Here is a 20,672-nt window from a genome sequence, read left to right as displayed (position 1 = left end):
TTGGTGAACTCTGTATCCCCAGGGATTACTAAAGCAAGACCACATACCCGGTTTTGGACTGGTGGCTTTTTTTTTTCTTTTTTAAGCTCAACAGATAACTAAAGAAAGAGAAGGCAAGTCCACACATGGATTACCTACTGCTTACCACTCATCAGACATCATGGGAGCTGCTTTATCTTTTTAATCTCTTATAACCTCACACAGTCCAGGTGGGAATGAAAGTTGAATTTTATTGCTCCCATATAACTAGTGTTTCTCAAAGAGCATTCTCTGGACCCATGAGCATTAGAATCGCCTGAGTAGGTACCTGATCTGCAGCCTCAGAGTTTCTGGAGCAAGGCAGATCCTTTGATTTAGTACTTGTATAATTTGTCTAAAACTTGAGTTTATATTTTCTTGTATTTGATGTGTAAACATGTCATTTCTTCCTGGTAAGTTCTCCAAAATGAGGACTATGTTTTCTAGTTTTCTTGTAACCCCAACAGTATATAGCTCAATCCTATACACACACACCATTGGGAATTAGTAGAATCTCTGGCTGGGTTTAGCTTTGTGCCCTGGCATGTCCTGACCTGTCAATGCTGAAAGATTGATAGATACCTCAAATCAGAATGGCAGTTCACCAATACTATTTAATATGCAACTGTGAGTCTTTGACCAATAACTTCTAATTGTTCTTTTCATTTAGTGTGCTGCAGTTCCTGTCTTATTGATCAGGGAGGAAAATTAACAGATCTGGACATTAACCCTCCAGGTTCCTCTATCCATGAAATTCTCCAGGCAAGAATACTGGAGTGGGTTGTTATGTCCTCCTCCATGGGATCTTCCCGGCCCAGGGACTGAACCTGGGTCTCCTTCATTGCAGGCAGATTCTTTATCATCTGAGCCACCAGGGAGACAAACCCCTGAAGGGTGAAATCCCTAACAACTTTCAGTGTTTGTGAAACAGAAACTCACAGGTTCTCCTTATCACAGAAAGCCAGGCCCCTTCTGTCCAAAATGGTTATCCAACATTTAAATGCATGAATTGAAATGATGTTTATTGCAGGATCAGCCATGATATGGGCTAACTTTAGGGAAAAGGAAGAACTTGTTACTTTATGATGTGTTTGTTCCTGAGCAATTGAGAGGTTTGCCGTACGTTTTTACGATAATTTTCTTTGAGGTTCCATAAACACCTTCTGGAATGTGGAGGTTCCCCCATCAGAGTCATATGAGAGCTTTTCCAGTTCCCTAATGTCATTAACCCAGCTGCTTTCGTTGCTGTGACATGCAATTATTTCTCCTACATTTAAAAAGCGATTCTCTGATCTCCAACCCATTAACCTTGTTTGATCTTAACAAGCTGAAAAATGTTTGGAATCTAAGCTTATGATCTCGGCGTGACTTTTTTTCTTTTAATTCACAGTAGCTTTCCGCCCCCCTCCCTTTCTCTTTTTCAGGATCAACACTCTGTGGTAGGCCAGAACGCGGGCCCCAGTCCAAGTCCCAACCCCTGCTCAAATCCAAACACTGGAAGTGGTTACATGAACTCCCAGCAATCACTGTTGAATCAGCAATTGATGGGAAAGAAACAGACTCTGCAGAGGCAGATCATGGAGCAGAAACAGCAGCTTCTCCTCCAGCAGCAGATGCTGGCTGATGCGGTAAAACGTTCTCCTAATTCCTACCGTGCATACCTGTTGGCCCAACAGAGGGAATTCATCAGTTTCCATTTCTACTTGCTGCCCTTGTATCTGTGTCCCTCTATGGCACAGCAACCAGGGTGTCTTGACTGTAAGAGAGATTAATTCCATACATAAAGTGCTACAGGGCAAAAAAAAAAAAAAAAAACTTGATTTACCAGGTGCTGGACAGTTGGAATCCACAGCACCTGGGCTGATTAGCCCTGCCCAGCCCAGGAATGTTCAGAACCACCACATAGGCCTTGGAATCAGGAAAAAGAAACCAGTGTTGTTCCACAGTGCCGAGGGGCAGAAAATAGGGACAAAACTTTAATCAACTCAAATCCAAACTGATTTTAGAGATAAAAGAGTTTTCAAAGCAGCTTTAAAAGCCAGTGTGGAGTTCCAAAACTTAAAATTTGGCTTCCAAAATAAAGCATCTCAGAATAGATTTCTTTCTTTCTTTTTTTTTTTTTTTTTTTTAAGGAAACTGAAAGTGTATTTCCCATTTCCTCACATTTAAGTGGCTTTACCTTAAAGGCTTGGGCTTCCCTGGTGGCTCAGAGGTTAAAGTGTCTGCCTACAATGCGGGAGACCTGGGTTCGATCCCTGGGTCGGGAAGATTCCCCTGAAGAAGGAAATAGCAACCCACTCTAGTATTCTTGCCTGGAGAATCCCATGGACTGAGGAACCTGGTGGGCTACAGCCCACGGGGTCACAAAGAGTCGGACACGACTGAGCGACTTCACTTTCACTTTCACCTTAAAGGCAAGGTCGTTCTCGCTCACATACTACCTAAGTATCTGCTCGTCCCTTCTGTATTCTCAAACTCATACATTCAACAACTGATCCAAACCCTTCCTTCCTCCTAAGACCAAAACCCCTTCTCCAGATTTCTTGATTCCTTCAAACTGTTTGGCCGAATTAAAGAAGAAAGAGGAAAATTAACCATCTCCAGGTTGATAGAGCTAAGGTACACAGAAAATAAAATAAGGACAAATTTATCCTCAAGGAGCTTTGCAGTGAGCAGAAACCCAGGTGTAATAAGGGCTGTAATTCTTCAGTAAATATTTACTAATTCACAATGGGGCTACAGCCATAAACAAGACAACCCTGTCTATGTCCTTAAGGAGCTTAGAGCCTTCTGGAGGTGTCAAACAGGCAATTGTAATATATATGATTAAATACTGTGATGTGGGAACTACCAGAAATGATTTCAGAGAGCAAGTTATAGCTACTGAAGATCTGAAGGTGAAGAAGGAGATGGAAGGAAGAACAGGGGACTGTCCAACCAGAAGAACCAGCATATTCCAAGACTCAAAGTATACAACATATTAGGCTTGCTGAGGGAGGTCATGTATACACAGATAGGGAATGAAAGGCTAGGAGGCCAGAGATCAGAGACCAGAGGCATTTGCAAATCAGAATTTGCATTGTCTGAAAAGCAATGGGGAGGACTTCAAAGCATTTTAAACAAGTACTTGATTCAGACTTGATTTGCAGCATAATAGGCACTTTCCAAGTAGCACTAGTGGTAAAGAACCTGCCTGCCAATTCAGGAGACATAAGAGATGTGGGTTCAATCCCTGGGTCAGGAAGAGCGCCTGGAGGCACGCATGGCAACCCACTCCAGTATTCTTGCCCGGAGAATCCCAGGGACAGAGGAACCTGGCAGGCTACGGTCCATAGGGTGGCAAAGAATCTGACACAACTGAAGTAACTTAGCAACAAATAAGTACTTGATTCAGATTTGATTTGCATTATAATAAAGGTATAAAGGGCTCCCCAGGTGGCTCAGTGGTAAAGATTCTGTCTGCCAATGAGAGAAACATAGGTTTGATCCCTGGGTTGGGAAGATTCCCTTGAGAAGGAAATGGCAACCCACTCCAGTATTCTTGCCTGGGAAATCCCATGAACAGAGGAGCCTGATGGGCTACAGTCCATGGGGTCCCAAAGAGTTGGTTTTTTGGGGAGCTTCCCTGGTGGTTCAGATGGTAAAGAAGCCGCCTACAATGCAGGAGTTACAGATTTGATCCCTGGGTCGGGAGGGTGGCTGGAGACCAAGAGGTATAGCCTAATGTGTGTATTTGTTGGTTAGTTTGAGACTGTATTATGAAATATTTAATTTATAGTGAAAAGTATAAATCATAATATAACAATCTTTTTTTTAAGACATGACAAAATGGAATTAATTTTAGAGTCCAGAGCATGTGAGAAGAAATAGTGAGAAATAAATGTGTTTGACTCAAATAAGGAGTAGTGAGAAATAAACTTACAGGTGAACTTGAGTGCTGCCCTAAGGTACAGGGGAACCACTGACCGGATGGCTAAATGACACAACTAATTTCTACCATAAATCACAGTTTTGAAAACTCCATTCCTCCTACCCACTCCCTCCCTTTCGATGATCTTCATAAACAATACAGCTTGGAAACAAGGGCAGTAGATGAGAAAAATAGATAATCTAAGATTGGCTCACTGGGTACACGTTCATCATTGCCATCAACACTACTAATCTGTTGACTGATAGCAGGCAGAGGCTGAATTTCTGGATTTTCAGCTCGCATTAAAAGGCAAGGAGACATCCCCTGAGGGTGTTGTCCTGGCCCCATCCTAGCTCCCATGGAGCCCCGGTTGAGTCACCACTGGGACAGGTGCAAAGGGCAGGGGCATAAGCTATGAGAGATGAATGGGAATGAGGCTGCTGTTTTTGTGATTTTTATCAGCCATTCACATTTCTTTTTGTTTGGCCACCATTGAGGGTGCCTGTGCTTTTTAGCATATCCAGGAGGAAACCGTCTTTGATGCCACTTTACATTAGCATATGCTTTGTAGTCATTTGCAGTCAGTTGGCAAGGCTAGATAGGCGCCTAAATGGAGACATTTTTCTCATAAAAGTGTATTATCCTTATTCTCTATTATTCTCCCACCAGTGAGACACAAAGAAGAGAGATGAGTAGAACTTGTTAACAACGGGCATCAGAATCACCAACGTGTCTTGTGTACCTACTCTGTGCCAGGCACCATGCTGAGTTTTTACAGAATTAAAAGGATTAATCCTTTCAAGGGGAGTTTGAGGGAGGTCCTAGAATTATCCACATTTTACATTTTGAGATGGCAAAACTGAAGCAAGACAGATATGGGCCACAGAAGATGATTTCTATGTTCGCTTTTTGGGTTCAGGATATCAGAATATGAGACACTGGTTGTGAAGTTAAATTTCATGTTGCACAGAAATAATTCACAGGGGTGGCCTGTGGGTTTCCACTTGCTTAGACTGGGGATGTCATTCTCTTGCGAACAGAGATGTCTTCATTCAGTGTTGGAGTCTTGTCTTTGCTGCTCTTCACCACAAAGGGAGCACCATCAGGTGACAAGATGGCAGTTCTATCACAGCCCATGTTTAAGGCCATGAACTCTAGCTCATTTGTGAACAAGTACTTTAAGAAACTGAGGTTCCAGAGATACATATGTTACTATATGTTACTCTTTGAACAACCTAAGTAACCCCTCAGGAGAACAAAACATCAATAAGTAGGTTGAATATACACAAAAATAAACCCAGATTTGAAATCTAGTCCTTAATGGAGAACCAAGGGCCTAATTATCACATGTGTGTGTGCATGAATTCTGTTTTCTTGAACAGAAACACCTAATTACATAAGAAAATAGAATGGATGCTTCTGAAAAAGAGAAGACTTCAGAAAGTCCCATGCTTGGCATAAAAATCAAAACTCTCAGCTTGCACAATAGTTTACAGCAGGAATGGTTGAATATTGCCACATTTGGGTTCATGGAACATCTCAAGCTGTTTCTTGAACATTTAGGGTTTGGGCAAAACCAGAAAGAGTTTCACCAACCACTTTTTCCCTTAATTTGTAAACCCATGTTTAAAAGAAATGTAATCCATATGTTTCTGATTCATTTACACTTAGCTCATCAAAATTGTGTTTTATATGAATTACTTGATGCCCCAAATTCCCTCTGAGCCTTTCAAGTCTTTCTCCTTTGAAACAAGAATTTGAATTTGGTTTGTTGTTGTTTTAAAGCCACTTTTTTTTTTTCCCCTTTATAGTTGATTTATTCAACTTAGAAGGTTTGGAATTTGATGGGAAACTGAGAAATACATGGTTTAAGTGGTTCTAAATTAGGTAGCCCACATTTGACTTCCATCTAATTTACCCATCTGTTACAAGGTTTTCTTTTCTATTTATTGATTTTTCTGTAACTATATTGTATCTACTATTGTGAGCAAGAATCCCTTAGAAGTCATGGAGTAGCCATCACAGTCAAGAAGAGTCTGAAAAGCAGTACTTGGATGCAATCGCAAAAACAACAGACGATCTCTGTTCGTTTCCAAGGCAAACCATTCAATACCACAATAAGCCAAGGTTTTGCCCCAAGCAATAACATCAAAAAAGCTGAAGTTGAATGGTTCTATGAAGACCTACAAGACCTTCTAGAACTAACACCCAAAAAAGATGTCCTTTTCATCATAGGGGACTGGAATGCAAAGTAGGAAGTCAAGAGATAATTGGACTAACAGGCAAGTTTGGCCTTGGAGTGCAAAATGAAACAGGGCAAAGGCTAACTGAGTTTTGCCAAGAGAATGCCCCGGTCATAGCAAACACTCTCTTCCAACAACAAAGGAGATGACTCTACGCATGGACATCACCAGATGGTCAACACCAAAATCAGATTGATTATATTCTTTGCAGCCAAAGATGGAGAAGCTCTATACAGTCAGCAAAAACAAGACCGGGAGCTGACTATGGCTCCAATCATGAACTCCTTATTGCCAAATTCAGCCTTAAATTAAGGAAAGTAGGGAAAACCACTAAACCTTTCAGATATGACCTAAATCAAATCCCTTATGATTATACAGTGGAAGTGAGAAATAGATTCAAGGGATTAGATCTGATAGACAGAGTGCCTGAAGAACTGTGGACAGAGGTTTCTGACATAGTACAGGAGGCAGTGATTAAGACCATCTCCAAGGAAAAGAAATGCAAAAAGGCAAAATGATTGTCTGAGGAGGCCTTACAAATAGCTGTGAAAAGAAGAGAAGCTAAAGGCAAAGGAGAAAATGAAAGATATCCCCATTTGAATGCAGAATTCCAAAGAACAGCAAGGAGAGATAAGAAAGCCTTCCTCAGTGATCAATGCCAAAAATAGAGGAAAACAATAGGATGGGAAAGACTAGATATCTCTTCAAGAAAATTAGAGATTTCAAGGGAACATTTCATGCAAAGATGGGCACAAAAAAGGACAGAAATGGTATGGACCTAACAGAAGCAGAAGATATTAAGAAAAGGTAGAAAGAATACACAGAAGAACTGTACAAAAAAGATCTTCATGACCCAGATGACCATGATGGTGTGGTCACTCAACTAGAACTAGATATCCTGGAATGTGAAGTCAAGGGGACCTTAGGAAGCATCACTATGAACAAAGCTAGTGGAGATGATGGGATTCCAGTTGAGCCAAAAGATGATGCTGTGAAAGTGCTGCCCTCAATATGCCAGCAGATTTGGAAAACTCAGCAGTGGCCACAGGACTGCAAAGGTTTTCATTTCAATTGCAAAGAAACGCAATGCCAAAGGATGTTCAAACTACCACACAATTGCTCTCATCTCACACACTCGCCAAGTAATGCTCAAAATTCTCCAACCTATGCTTCAACAGTATGTGAACCAAGAACTTCCAGATGTTCAAGCTGGATTTAGAAAAGGTAGAGAAACCAGACATCAAATGCCAACATCTGCTGGATCATGGAAAAAGCAAGAGAGTTTCAGAAAAACATCTACTTCTGCTTTATTGATTACACCAAAGCCTTTGACTGTGTGGATCACAACAAACTATGGAAATTCTTAAAGAGATGGAAAATTCTTAAATACCAGACCACCTTACCTTCCTGAGAAATCTGTATGCAGGACAAGAAGCAACAGTTAGAATTGGACATGGAACAACAGACTGGCTCCAAATTGGAAAAGGAGTACATAAAGGCTGTACACTGTCACCCTGCTTATTTAACCTATATGCAGACTACATCATGAGAAATGCTGGGCTGGATGAAGCACAGGCTGGAATCAAGATTGCAGGGAGAAATATCAATAACCTCAGATATTCAGATGACACCACCCTTATGGCAGAAAGGATGAACTAAAGAGCCTCTTGATGAAAGTGAAAGAGAAGAGTGAAAAAGCTGGCTTAAAACTCAACATTCAAAAAACTAAGATCATATCATTCTGTACCATCACTTCATGGCAAATAGATGGGGAAACAATGAAAACAGTGACAGACTTTATTTTCTTGGGCTCCAAAATCACCGCAGATGGTGACAGGACCATGAAATTAAAAGACGCTTACTTCTTGGAAGAAAAGCTATGACCAACCTAGACAGCATATTAAAAAGCAGAGACATTACTTTCCCAACAAAGGTCCATCTAGTCAAAGCTGTGGTTTTCCAGTAGTCATGTATGGATGTGAGAGTGGACCATAAAGAAGGCTGAGCGCCAAAGAATTGATGCTTTTGAACTGTGGTGTTGGAGAAGACTCTTGAGAGTCCCCTGGACTGCAAGGAAATCCAACCAGTCAATCCTAAAGGAAATCAGTTCTGAATATTCATTGGAAGGATTGATGTTGGAGCTGAAACTCCAATACTTTGCCCACCTGATGCGAAGAACTGACTCATTGGAAAAGACCCTGATGCTGGGAAAGATTGAAGGCGGAAGAAGGGGACAACAGAGGATGAGATGGCTGGATGGCATCACCGACTGGATGGACATGAGTTTGAGTAAACTCCAGGAATTGGTGATGGACAGGGAGGACTGGCGTGCTGCAGTCCATGGGGTCTCAAAGAGTCAGACACGACTGAGCGACTGAACTGAACTGAACCTATGCCAATTATTTTTATCTTCGAAAAATTGAGCTTCATGTAAAGCTCAATTCTTTGAGCTTCACGTAAAGTTGCAGTGAAACATTGTAAAAACTTCCTGATCCATACTGAGAAAGACAAAAGCATTTCCTGATGTCCAGAACTGATATGAAACTCACAGTCAGGCTATTTTCTTTTCTGTTGGACTTAAACAATTTTACAGAATACGAAGCTCAGACAGTATTGCTCTGAGACCATGATAAAATGAGACAAAAGAAGGCCACTTCATAATTTTGTCTACAAACTGACACAAACAAGGTCACTGTGCAACTCACAAAATAGGAAAATTTCCCGTCTTTTGCTGAATGCACAACAAATAGTTCTTTACTCAGTGATAGAATCGACCTCACTTTCTGATAGCTTACAACCTAGAACAAATCCTCTCTTCCTTAGACCCTCCCTAAGTCACCTAATCAAAGCCCCAATCCTGTAATATTCTACTACAGTTCTGCTGGGACACTGGGTTGTCCCTCATGATGTGTTTGCATCCTCCCTCCAGTGAATGGTAAACCCAGCAGGTGTGTTCCTGTTACTGAACGCGAATCCATGTGCCTGACACACGGTGAGTCCGAGCAACACAAAACGTCAGAGCTTGGAGCAGAGAAAGATTTATTGCAGGGCCAAGGAGTCAGGCGGCTCATGCCCCCACACTCCAAAACCCCAGGAGGCTTTCAGCAAAGCACTTCTAAAGGCAAGGTGAGGGAGGGAGTGGTCAGTTATGGCAAATGTCTCGGTGTCCCAATTCTTTGTTTTTGCAACTGTCCAGGTAGGTCAGGTGACAATGTTCCTGAAAACCTCTAACAAGACAAGATGTTATTCTCTGTTCTGCAATTTTTTATCTCTATATGAATGGACTCTTAAAGATCAGCATCCGGAGAATGGGATATCTTGTATATTTCAGGCCCTAGGCAACATTCTTTTACAGAAGGTGCAGAGCCATCATGACTAAGCACAGCCAACAGAGCACAAAGTTTAAAGGAAAAAGGAGCAGAGCTAACATGGAGTTCGATTTGTTCTTCCCTGCTACATTTGTGGTATTCTTTGGACTCATATGGGCCTTCCCAGGTGGCTCAGATGATAAAGAATGTGCCTGCAACTCGGGAGACCCCGGTTCAATCGGTGGGTTGGGAAGTTCCCCTGGAGAAGGGAATGGCAACTCAGTCCAGTATTCTTGCCTAGAGAATTCCATGGACAGAGGAGCCTGATGGGCTGCAGTCCATGGGATCACAAAGATTCAGACACAACCGAGGGACGAACACTCGGCCTAATATAAAAACAATGCCCCTATTTCCTCTGTTCACCTCCAAACTCACCTACTCTAAAGATCTAAAGGGGGCTCATACCAGAAAGAAGAAAAGAAGGGAATCTGGGAAATGTCTGGATTCTGAGAATGGGTTGGCAGAGAAACGAAGCAGCAAGAGACCCTTGTATCATGTGATCAGAAAGCCTAAGTTTTTGACTCAGGATCGGGTTTCAGTTCTGCTACTGTGTGATCTTGGACAAGTTACTCAACCTAAGGAAGCTTCTGTTCATGGATTTGGGGAGGTCGAAGAGGACCCTCCCTCGGTGGGCCTTGGTAAAGACAGAGAAGAAGCTGAGGTCTTACCCATGGCCGAAACAAGTTTATTGAAGGAAGAATAGAAAGAGCAGAAAAAGAACGTCAAGAGAGAGGTGGGCCAAGCCAAGAGAGGTACTGGGACCAGAGTGATGAGGTGGGGGCGGGGTGGGGGAGGTTGTTAAAGACGCGGCTTTTACATATTCATTTAGGTGAGCGTGGATTGACAGTTTTGATTGACAGTTGCGAGTTAGGTAACAACAGGTTGTCCTTCCCATAATTCAGCCTGTTATAATCAGATGCATGTGTATATAGACTATTTATGAATCCTTAATAGGCTCCCGGCTGCCTAAGGCCACTTGAGAACACAACTTGGCATCAGTGGCCATGCACAGGAGTTGGAGAAGCCCCACTGGTTAGTTTTTAAAATCTACTGGCTGCGTAGGGCGCATGCGCAGGAGTTGGACCCGTCTCTGGTTATTTTGTAGCGTATCTGTGAATTCTCCTGTGCCGCATTGGGGCGTGCCTGGGGTGGGCTTTAGAGATCAGCTTGCATCCTCTTGGCCAGGCCACCCCTCAGGCCTAACTTCCTACCTAACACTTCCATTCCTTATCGATTAAGTAGGATCAGTGTTCTTGCCTGGAGAATCCCAGGGACGGGCGAGCCTGGTGGGCTGCCGTCTATGGGGTCGCACAGAGTCGGACACGACTGAAGCGACTTAGCAGCAGCAGCAGCAGCAATCAACCTTATGAAAGGGAAAGTGAGATAATATGCACAGAATGCCTATGTCAGTTATCTGATAGGTTATCTCCTCCTATCTCTCAGGTTGCCAAATTTAGCAAATAAAAACACAGAATACCTGAGTGTCCTGCATTTAACCTGACAGTCTTATTCCTATACCTACCATACATGGTGGGACCAGAAGTACATAGAATACAAAAAATATATCAGGTGTGCTACAAAACTAGAAATACCTATCTCTGAAGTCACAGAAAATCTGTCCTCTCTGAAAGCTAATTGCAAAGTAAAGAAAATGAGAGTAGTTACTAGACTCAAAACACATGTTGAATGTTAACCAGAGGTAGAAACTAAACTTTTATGAAGGAAATTGAAATCTAAAAGATCAGTCTCTAAATAAGGTCCATGATTCACCACTGGCTTGAAACATGAAAAAAACAAAACAAAACAAAAAACCAACTAAGATCCATGATTCTTAACTATGACTGCAAAATTGTTCTTACCTTTTGAGTAACAGTGTTTATTCAGAATTTGTTACCTTTTGAAAAATAATATTCTTACCTTTTTGAATCACAATCTATACATTTTTACAAGTGAGAAACTAACAATGCAGTTTATTATATTTTCATTTGTGTTTTCTAGGAGAAAATTGCTCCACAAGATCAGATAAACAGACATTTGACAAGGCCACCACCAGATTATAAAGACCAAAGAAGAAATGTGGGCAACATGCAACCAACTGCTCAGTATTCTGGTAAGTGTTCTTAAAAATTAATAAAATTCCTAACTGTGAAAAGAAGAAGACTGTTCAGCTGTTAATATTCCCTCCTTTCCTCATTTCATATTTAATTGTAACATCTTTCTTAGACTCCTTCTCTAGCTCCCATTTAACTTTCAATCAGGACCAAATTGGACTATTTTTTAGTCCAAGCATCAAGTTTTTCTAACTTATTTTTGTTCCTCATTCAGGGTTTTCACTGCTCTTGGGATTACCTCTGAAAGTCTAAAAAGCATAAATATTTTCTAAATGCTTGGTTCAACCATTCTTCTCCCAACAGTGTATTTTGACCCAGACAGTGTTAAGATAAGCAGATATTTCACCCTCATGGTCCCGTTTGTTATTTGCATAGAGTCCAATCTTTCTGTCTCCACTTTGGGCTCATCTCCCTAAGACAAATAGCCCTATTACCAAAAAATAATTGAAAAGCAAATTACGTCTTTAGGAAGTCTCTCAAAATACCAAAAGTGGGTTACATGTAAAATATAAAGCAAGGGACTTCCCTGGTGGTGCAGTGGTTAAGGCCCCTAGCTCCCAATGCCTGGGACCCAGGTTTGATCCTTGGTCAGGGAATTAAAATCCCACATGTCTCAATGAGGAGTTGGTCTGCTGCAACTAAGATTTGTGCAGCTATATATATATATATGATATATATATGTATATATAAAGCTATGTATATAACATTCAGACAACTAAGATCATGGCATCTGGTCCCATCACTTCATGGGAAATAGATGGGGAAACAGTGGAAACAGTGTCACACTTTATTTTGGGGGGCTCCAAAATCACTGCAGATGGTGATTGCAGCCATGAAATTAAAAGACGCTTACTCCTTGAAAGAAAAGTTACGACCAACCTAGATAGCATATTAAAAAGCAAAGACATTACTTTGCCAACAAAGGTCCGTCTAGTCAAGGCTGTGGTTTTTCCAGTGGTCATGTATGGATGTGAGAGTTGGACTGTGAAGAAAGCTGAGCATAGAAGAATTGATGCTTTTGAACTGTGGTGTTGGAGAAGACTCTTGAGAGTCCCTTGGACTCCAAGGAGATCCAACCAGTCCATTCTGAAGATCAGTCCTGGATGTTCATTGGAAGGACTGATACTAAAGCTTAAACTCCAGTACTTTGGCCACCTCATGCGAAGAGTTGATTCATTGGAAAAGACCCTGATGCTGGGAGGGATTGGGGGCAGGAGGAGAAGGGGACGACAGAGGATGAGATGGCTGGATGGCATCACGGACTTGAACAATATGAGTTTGGGTAAACTCCGGGAGTTGGTGATGGACAGGGAGGACTGGCGTGTTGCAGTTCATGGGGTCGCAAAGAGGTGGACATGACTGAGTGACTGAACTAAATTGATGTATGTATAAAGCAAAACTTCTTAAAGGATCTCCCAATACAATATAGATGACAGATACTACCCCTAAAATCTCTCTCCTTCCACTCTCTGAACTCTAAAAAACCTCTCTCAAACCTAGCCTGTGTGGCCCCTGCTTTCTCCTAGTCAGCATCTATTCCAGTCTTTTCTGTCCAGAACTCTGTACCTTCTCATGTAAATTAAGCTTGTCCTTGAGTGTCCCAGATTCTCTCTGCTGTACCTGTTACCTTCATCTGTCCAGGAAACCATAAAGGAGATGCTCTAAAGAGGGAGGGGCTGTGAATATTTCTGTTCATTTCTATTTTCTGATCCTGTTAAGTGTAGTAATCAATATATCGTTCTAGTTTATTTAAACGCCTTCAAATGCACCAGATTGCCTCCTTCCACTAAAGTCAGGAATGGGACATATGTATTCCATTCTCTAAGATTGCTTTGCCTCAGGGCAAAACCAGGATTCTCTGTTTGAGTCTCTCCTCAAGAAGGTTGAATGACAAAATGGGTTTTATTTGGAGCATGGCTTCTTATACCACAGCCTTCTTAGCCCACCAGTGGGCTTGGGGTAAGCTAAGCGCATTTTGAAATATTATGTCACATTCGAAGCGAATGTTTGGGCTTTTCTTTTCCCAGCCATATGAGATTCCCAGTGAGAGCAGGGAGAGGCTGGCTGGTGGCTCTATGGTGTTGTCAGGGGTCCAGGCTTCTTTGTTTTCTATTCCGCCTTCTTGAGCACGTAGCTTCCATTGTAAGGGTTGCCTGGTGGCTACCACATCACCCAGCTTCGTGTCCATATTCCAGGTAGAAAGATGAAAGAAGGGAAAAGGTAAAATGGCCTTCCAAAGGAATAAGGTTCCCTTTTAAAAGTAGGTTTTTTTGGGATACTCAACTAGTAACTTCTGCCTTTAGCCAGAATTTATTCACATGGATCCCCCCACCCTGACCCCATCAGCAAAGAAGATTGCAAATTGTGGCTTTTCAGCTGGACACATTGCTGCAAAATGAAGGCTGTGTTTCTAAGGAAGACATGGAGGTTGGTTATTTCGACCTCTAAGTCTCTTCCACAGTGTATATGGGCGTTTGGTAAGGGAGGCATCCTTAGCGTCTAGCTGCTAACTCCCAAATGGGTAAGAATCACTGCACTAGAGTGCTGTATTTCCCATGTCTTCTAAGAATGAAATAAACATCAAGCACAACACAAACTCTTTTAACATTCTTTATTTCAATCTCAGGACAATAATAGTCACTTCGGCCAGATGTTAATCTTAGAAATGCTGTATGAAAAGCACCTAGAACAATTTCTACCACATATCAGGAGCCTCTAAATAGTAACTGTGATTAATATTTTGTGATCTTTATGGAAATTCTCTCTTTTCTGATGGTTTAAAAATATAGCTTTCAAGAGGGGTAGGATGGGGGAGTGGGAGGGAGGCTTGAGAAGAAGGGGATATATGTATACAGAGCTGATTCATGTCATACAGCAGAAACTAAGACAACATTGTAAAGCACTTCTACTCCAATTTAAAAGATACTTTAAATGATAAATAGTTAATAAATTTTAATAAATACTAACGTGTGTGTGCACACACTGTAAAGCAATTATACTCCAGTTTAAAAAATAATTTGATAAATAAATGAATCATTTTTAAGAGTGTAAAGTAACCTAAATAAAGGGTACAAATTTTGAAAAGAAAAAAAAAAAGACTTAATAACACCAACCAAATATATCAACTTTTGAAAGATGTCCTCTTAATACAGCATGTTCACTCTCTAACCATCATCCTAGACTTTGTTCCTACAGGCTATCACCTTTGGAAAACTGAATTAAGTTGAATTTTTGAAAATTTGATTCTATGCTAATGTCACTGCAGATGTTTGCTCCTTAAGTGACCCTAACAGTAAATGTTTTGGAAAAAAACACAAAACACAGCTCTACTCACATACCTTTTCAGAGCATATTGTTAAAATCAGGGGCATCTACAGGGAGTGATTTTTAAAGTGTCTGAAGTGTTTCCATAGCATTTCTATAATGGAAATTGCCTTTTCATGAAACCTCCAGATACCAAGATGATATTGCTTAATGGCATTAGCATCCTGTGAACTCTGAGTTATTGTCCAAGTATCTCCTATCTGACTCTGATCCCTCTTCATTAAACACTGCCCTGCAAACACACACAGGGCCCTGTGCTAAACCTGGAGATACAAGGAGACACAAGAGACTGCTCCTGCTTCAAGAGGAATGTAGTCTAGCAGCAGGTATTTTTAAACAAACAGCAAGGACTTCTGACTTTCAGGGTGTGTACCATGCTAGCTGTCCCCAGGCAGTAGAGGATAGCCTCAGGTTATAATTGCAGCCATTCTCTTTTCACACACTGCCATTCTGATTTTCATATGTGTCTAATTATCTGTTTCTCAGTATTTCTGATTGCCAAGTTATAGCTTTGTTTCATTGTCTCATTCATTCATTCATTCAATAATTATCAATTGAATGCACCATCCACTACAGTTCGAGAATACGATAGTTAACAAAACAGGCAAAAATTCTTTCTCTCAGGGAACTTATCATCTAGCAGGCACTTTTATTTACCTTTCTGGCATTCCATTTTTACCTCTCAAGATGTCTTTCCCATGATGATTTTAACCTCCCCAAGCGAGGAAGATTTCAGTGTGTTGATCAATCACTATCTGATAGGTGGAGCCTCCCTATTTAGCAGGCTGTGATTGAACAGTCCCACATTCAATCCCTTATTTATAGGCATCGATGTAGGCTCAACTGCAGCTCCATGGATTTCCCAGTACTGAAGCTAAATGCTATGTAGAACTTGAGAGAGCAAATGCTGCTTGAGAGAGGAGGCTGCAATATCAGGGAAAGCTTAACGAAGGAGCCTGGACCTTGGCCTGAGCCTTTGAAGAAAAGATAGGGCTTGGTGCAGTAAGAAGGGCATCATATGAGAAGGAAATGGCATGAGTGGAAGTAGCTCATGGTGTGTGGGTAACAATGCCATGATAACTATACCTCCTAGAACAGACTGTTCTCTGTATGGAAATAATCACTGGAGCAGGGATTACACTCAATTCCAAATGTTTGAAGAGATGGGAATTTACCCATCTTGTGGCAAATTCTTGAGTGGGGATGATAAAGATGAAAACTGGACGTGATTTTCAAGGCCATAGATTTGGACCATTGATCTAGTAGCCATGTATAAGATACATCCACATGTTCTAATTTGGACCCTGGGGTAACCAGTAGCATGGATTTTACAACAGATGGGAAGTCAACGATGTAGTCTTTGGTCTTGAAACAGAGTAAAGGTAATTCAAAATGGAAGATTGACTATCATTCCTCAGTGTTTCCAGGAGAGTAAAGTCTAAAAAATAGAACCATTCTATTTCAGTCTTTTTTCTATAATGTGTAAACTCTTGACCAAGGGATAACTTAGGGTGATACTTCCCCCCAAAAGCTGTCTTATTCCTTTTATGTAGTATGCTGTGATGATTATTTCTCTTACTTTGTTCTTACACCCAGAGGCAGTCTCAGAGCTGATAAGCTATTGTCAACTGCTGTAAGAGAGGAGATAACCTGCTGTTTTGAACTAACATAATTATCTTCTTTTTCTTAGGTGGCTCATCAACAGTGAGTTTAAACTCTAACCAGGCTTTGGCAAACCCAGTTTCAACGCACACCATCTTAACTCCAAATTCCAGCCTCATGTCTACTTCTCACGGGACACGAATGCCGTCCTTACCCACAGCCGTTCAGAACATAGGGATATATGGGAACCTGCCTTGCAGCCAACCCAGCACATACAGCGTCACTTCAGGAATGAATCAACTGACCCAACCAAGAAACCCAAACCAACTGATAGCAAATCAAAACAACCCTCTGATGCCACGGCCACCCACTTTAGGGCCCAGTAATAATAATAATAATAACGTGGCCACTTTTGGAGCTGGATCTGTTGGCAATTCGCAACAATTAAGACCAAATTTAACCCACAGCATGGCCAGCATGCCAGCACAGAGAACGTCGAATGTAATGATCACATCCAACACAGCAACGCCAAACTGGGCCTCTCAAGAGGCAACAGCCAAACAACAGGAGGCGCTGAAGTCTGCAGGAGTGCGCTTCCCCACGGGCACGACTACAGCCTATGCTCCAAACCAGTCACTGCAACAGGCGGTAGGTAGCCAGCAGTTTTCCCAGAGAGCAGTGGCTCCTTCTAATCAGTTAACACCAGCAGTGCAAATGAGACCCATGAACCAGATGAGCCAGACACTAAATGGACAAAACATGGGTCCGCTCCGAAGTCTGAATCTCAGACCAAATCAGCTAAGCACACAGCTTTTGCCGACTATGAACCAGGCAGGGACAGGGCTGAGCCAGTCGAGGACAGTCAGCCAGCCACCCTCCCTGGCAGCCGGCGGTTTTCCTTCACCCAACCAAAGTTCCAGGGCATTTCAAGGAACTGACCATGGCAACGACTTAGCTTTTGACTTTCTCAACCAGCAGACTGATAACATGGGCCCTGCCCTAAACAGTGATGCTGATTTCATCGATTCTTTATTGAAGACAGAGCCTGGTAATGATGACTGGATGAAAGACATCAATCTTGATGAAATCTTGGGGAACAATTCCTAGAGGAGAAGAGGGAGACAGTTCACAAACTCCAAGCAGCAGAAGGCAGTATTTTACAAGGACTCTGGAAAGGCCAAACTGTTGCCTTTTAGTTGGACTCTAGGAAGATACCTTGGCTTAAAAATGGAAAGCAGAAAGTAACTGTAGTGGTGAACGTCTTGGTCCAAATGCTTGTTTGAAATTTCAAACCTGGAAGTAAAACATTGGGATCACCTTTGCCTGTCTAAACCCCAGGACAGTATCCAGTTTATCCAAACAGAACGATGATGTTGATGTACAATTAGTTGTGTAAAATAGGCTTCCCAAGCTCCTTTTCTCCCTGAAAGAAAAGTAATAGAACTTGTAGCTTGTTTGAACCCCATGTCATGCAGAGGTACTAGTTCCAAGCAACAAGCAACAAATCCCTTAATCTGCTCCAACAGATGTATGTGTGGTTTAACCTCTCCACTCCGTCTTTTCATTTAGGTTTCTTAAAACTTCCAGGGTAGGTTGAAATGTTATAGATTTGTTTGGAGTAACCAGTGTCCTAAGTAAGGGAAAACTGGAGAACACAGAGAATATCCAGTGGACTCTAGAATTTCTTCCCCAGATTCATCCCTCACTTTTTCAGTTTTCCCACCTATCCTGTACTTTAGCAAGATGCTGTGTCTAGTGAGGAACAGGAACACAGAGCTGGTCAACTTTTTTCCACAACCGGTTTCTGAACCCAGTTTCTGAATCTTAAGCTTCAATTATGGTCTGTCCTAATCATACTGAAATATTAGGGCATACCAGTCTGCATCAGATTTCACTCCCCTGGGCATTGCTTTAAAGGAGATGTATTAACCACAAATAACCTGAGGTGTTGCTTATTGTTGATGATGCCTGCTGGTTAGTATCCCCGCTGAGTGAAACCGAACCTGGCCCGCTCTGCTTATTTTGATGGTCAGAGACTGATTTGTAAGAAAAGGAAGTTTGGAGACCAAAACTGAAATTATAAAGTGTCAGGTTTTGGTTGAAGATAAGAAGCAAAAGGTCAGAATTCGGGATGGTGGGTACATATCTATTTCATAGGGTTTGAAGGAAAGTGTAATTGAGACAAAAAAAAAACCCAATCTGGCCTTATTTAGACACATTATTTGGGTGAACAACTAAATAGAATGTGATCTGTCCGTAGCAGTCTGCTCGTTCTGTTGTCCCTGATGTGATGAATCATGCCACATGCTAGATGGGCCCTCCATATCCAGGTTTTCTCCCTCAGGGCAGAGCACTGTATCAGAGAAAGAGTTCCTGCTGAATTGTAACAGATCAGCTGTAAAATGGGGAAGATGTACGCTGATTTGGGATGTATGCAAAATATTACTATCATTTTCCTCATTACAGAGGAACACAGGTTATCTTTAGCCTGTTTAGTTATACACTCACGTATTCAAGTATCAAAAGATATTTAACTGAAATCATTCAATAACTCTTTAGATACTTGTTCTAGAAAGAACACATTTTGAAAGTTCTGCAAAGCCCTCTTGTGATCTTTAAAATGTCTAGAAGCACTCTCTTTCTTTTACACAATACCAACATCACTGGCCCAGAATCTTTTCTGTGCTAGGTTGTAAATATAAATAAATTACTTGTTTTGTAAACTTTTGTAAAGAATATTTTGGTAGAAATACTTAAAGCATATTCTTTGGGTTATATTTATACATATGTGAAATAAATATACTATCAAAAGGTTATATTTTATACAAAAAGTAAATTGTTACCTTTTGTATGCTAATATACAAAGTTTTGTATAATATGATGGTTTATTTTTAGCTCTTACTCTTCACCCTAGATGGTCAAGTGGGAACTTTTGAAAACTATCAAGAGGCTTGTTAGACAAATTTATATTCTGAAACCTCAATAAGAAAGCATTCCAGGTTTCAACTCTTTCCTTTTTTTTCCCTGCTCCCAAATCCTTTTTTAAACCCACAGCTCTTGCGTCTTGTTTGATTATTCTGCTGTGCACAGTGTATTGGTCCTTGTTGCATGTGGTCTACTGTGTGTCTTCCCATTTTTATAAATCAGTGTTGCTCCATGCAAAAAAGTACGGAAGAATTATGTACATACGAACACTTTGTTTTATGGCTCCTCCATGTTACTGTATATATATCTGCCAGCACGTCCCAGTTACACTCCTGTGATTCAGCTTATTTTTACCCTAACATAAATAGTATGTTTTTGTAGTAGATATCAAATTTAAGAGATAAAGCAATCAGAATGTTTGGATTTTCTTCTATCTTAATGTGAATTTCATAATTAATGTCTATTTATTCAGCTATTCATTAAAATACAGGATTCTTTGGAAAAAAACGGTGTAGTCTATAGTTTCTGTTTGTTGGCAGCCTATTACCAAAGATGATGTAAGCTGAGATAATGATGATTTGATAGACATTTGCAGCCAAAACTTCAGGATTTACAACTTAAAGGCTATGGGAATGCAATCTCCCTTTTACAGAAATACCAGACTTCTTAATTGTTGGCACTGCTTATCATTCTGACACAGTATCCATGAGGTAGAAGTAATTTTTCCTTTTTTTTTAAATTCAAAGACTAGAAAATAATTTAAGCAAATAATTCATTCTTGGCTTTGTGTTAAGCCCAATGAAGACAGATAACTCTGTTCTAAGTGAATGCACTAATATTACTTGCATTACTGTAACTGTACCCATAACTGTAAAGCTTTCAACTTGTAAGACAAGTATTTTGTATCGTGTATAATTTCATGTGTTAAAAAAAAATAGCTTAAAAAATTCCGAAGTGGTTCTCTTGTATGAAATCATGTTTCAGTCACCAACAATACACTATCACAGAAAGTTCTGATGGGCAAATTTATTCTTTGGGAAGCTTCTACTACTAGTGAAGTGTTGACTTGTCTCATTTCAACATTCTTTACTTCACTTAGAAAGTTTGTATTAAGATCCCACATCCACAACAGCTACCAAATCCTGGAGAAACATCGCCTAATTCTCAGGCA

The 20,672-nt window shown here is 40.9% G+C and overlaps 1 protein-coding gene across 2 annotated transcripts in view; it reads left to right on the top strand.

The window, feature by feature from the left end:
* MAML2 (mastermind like transcriptional coactivator 2) overlaps positions 1-20,456 on the top strand; it is a 400,939-nt gene extending 380,483 nt beyond the window's left edge. Inside the window, exons 3-5 of one of the 2 annotated variants that reach the window (XM_005899502.3) lie at positions 1,443-1,646; positions 11,538-11,649; positions 16,665-20,456. In XM_005899502.3, the coding sequence (XP_005899564.2) occupies positions 1,443-1,646; positions 11,538-11,649; positions 16,665-17,683 (1,335 nt within the window). In that variant the 3' untranslated portion in view covers positions 17,684-20,456. The remainder of the gene's footprint in view (positions 1-1,442; positions 1,647-11,537; positions 11,650-16,664) is intronic. The other variant, XM_070384305.1, reaches the window with a different exon arrangement.
* Positions 20,457-20,672: the final 216 nt, after the last annotated feature.

This window comes from Bos mutus, chromosome 15, assembly GCF_027580195.1.
Source record: "Bos mutus isolate GX-2022 chromosome 15, NWIPB_WYAK_1.1, whole genome shotgun sequence".
In the NCBI taxonomy this organism is placed as follows: Eukaryota; Metazoa; Chordata; class Mammalia; order Artiodactyla; family Bovidae; genus Bos; species Bos mutus.
This window is presented reverse-complemented; position numbering and strand designations above follow the sequence as displayed.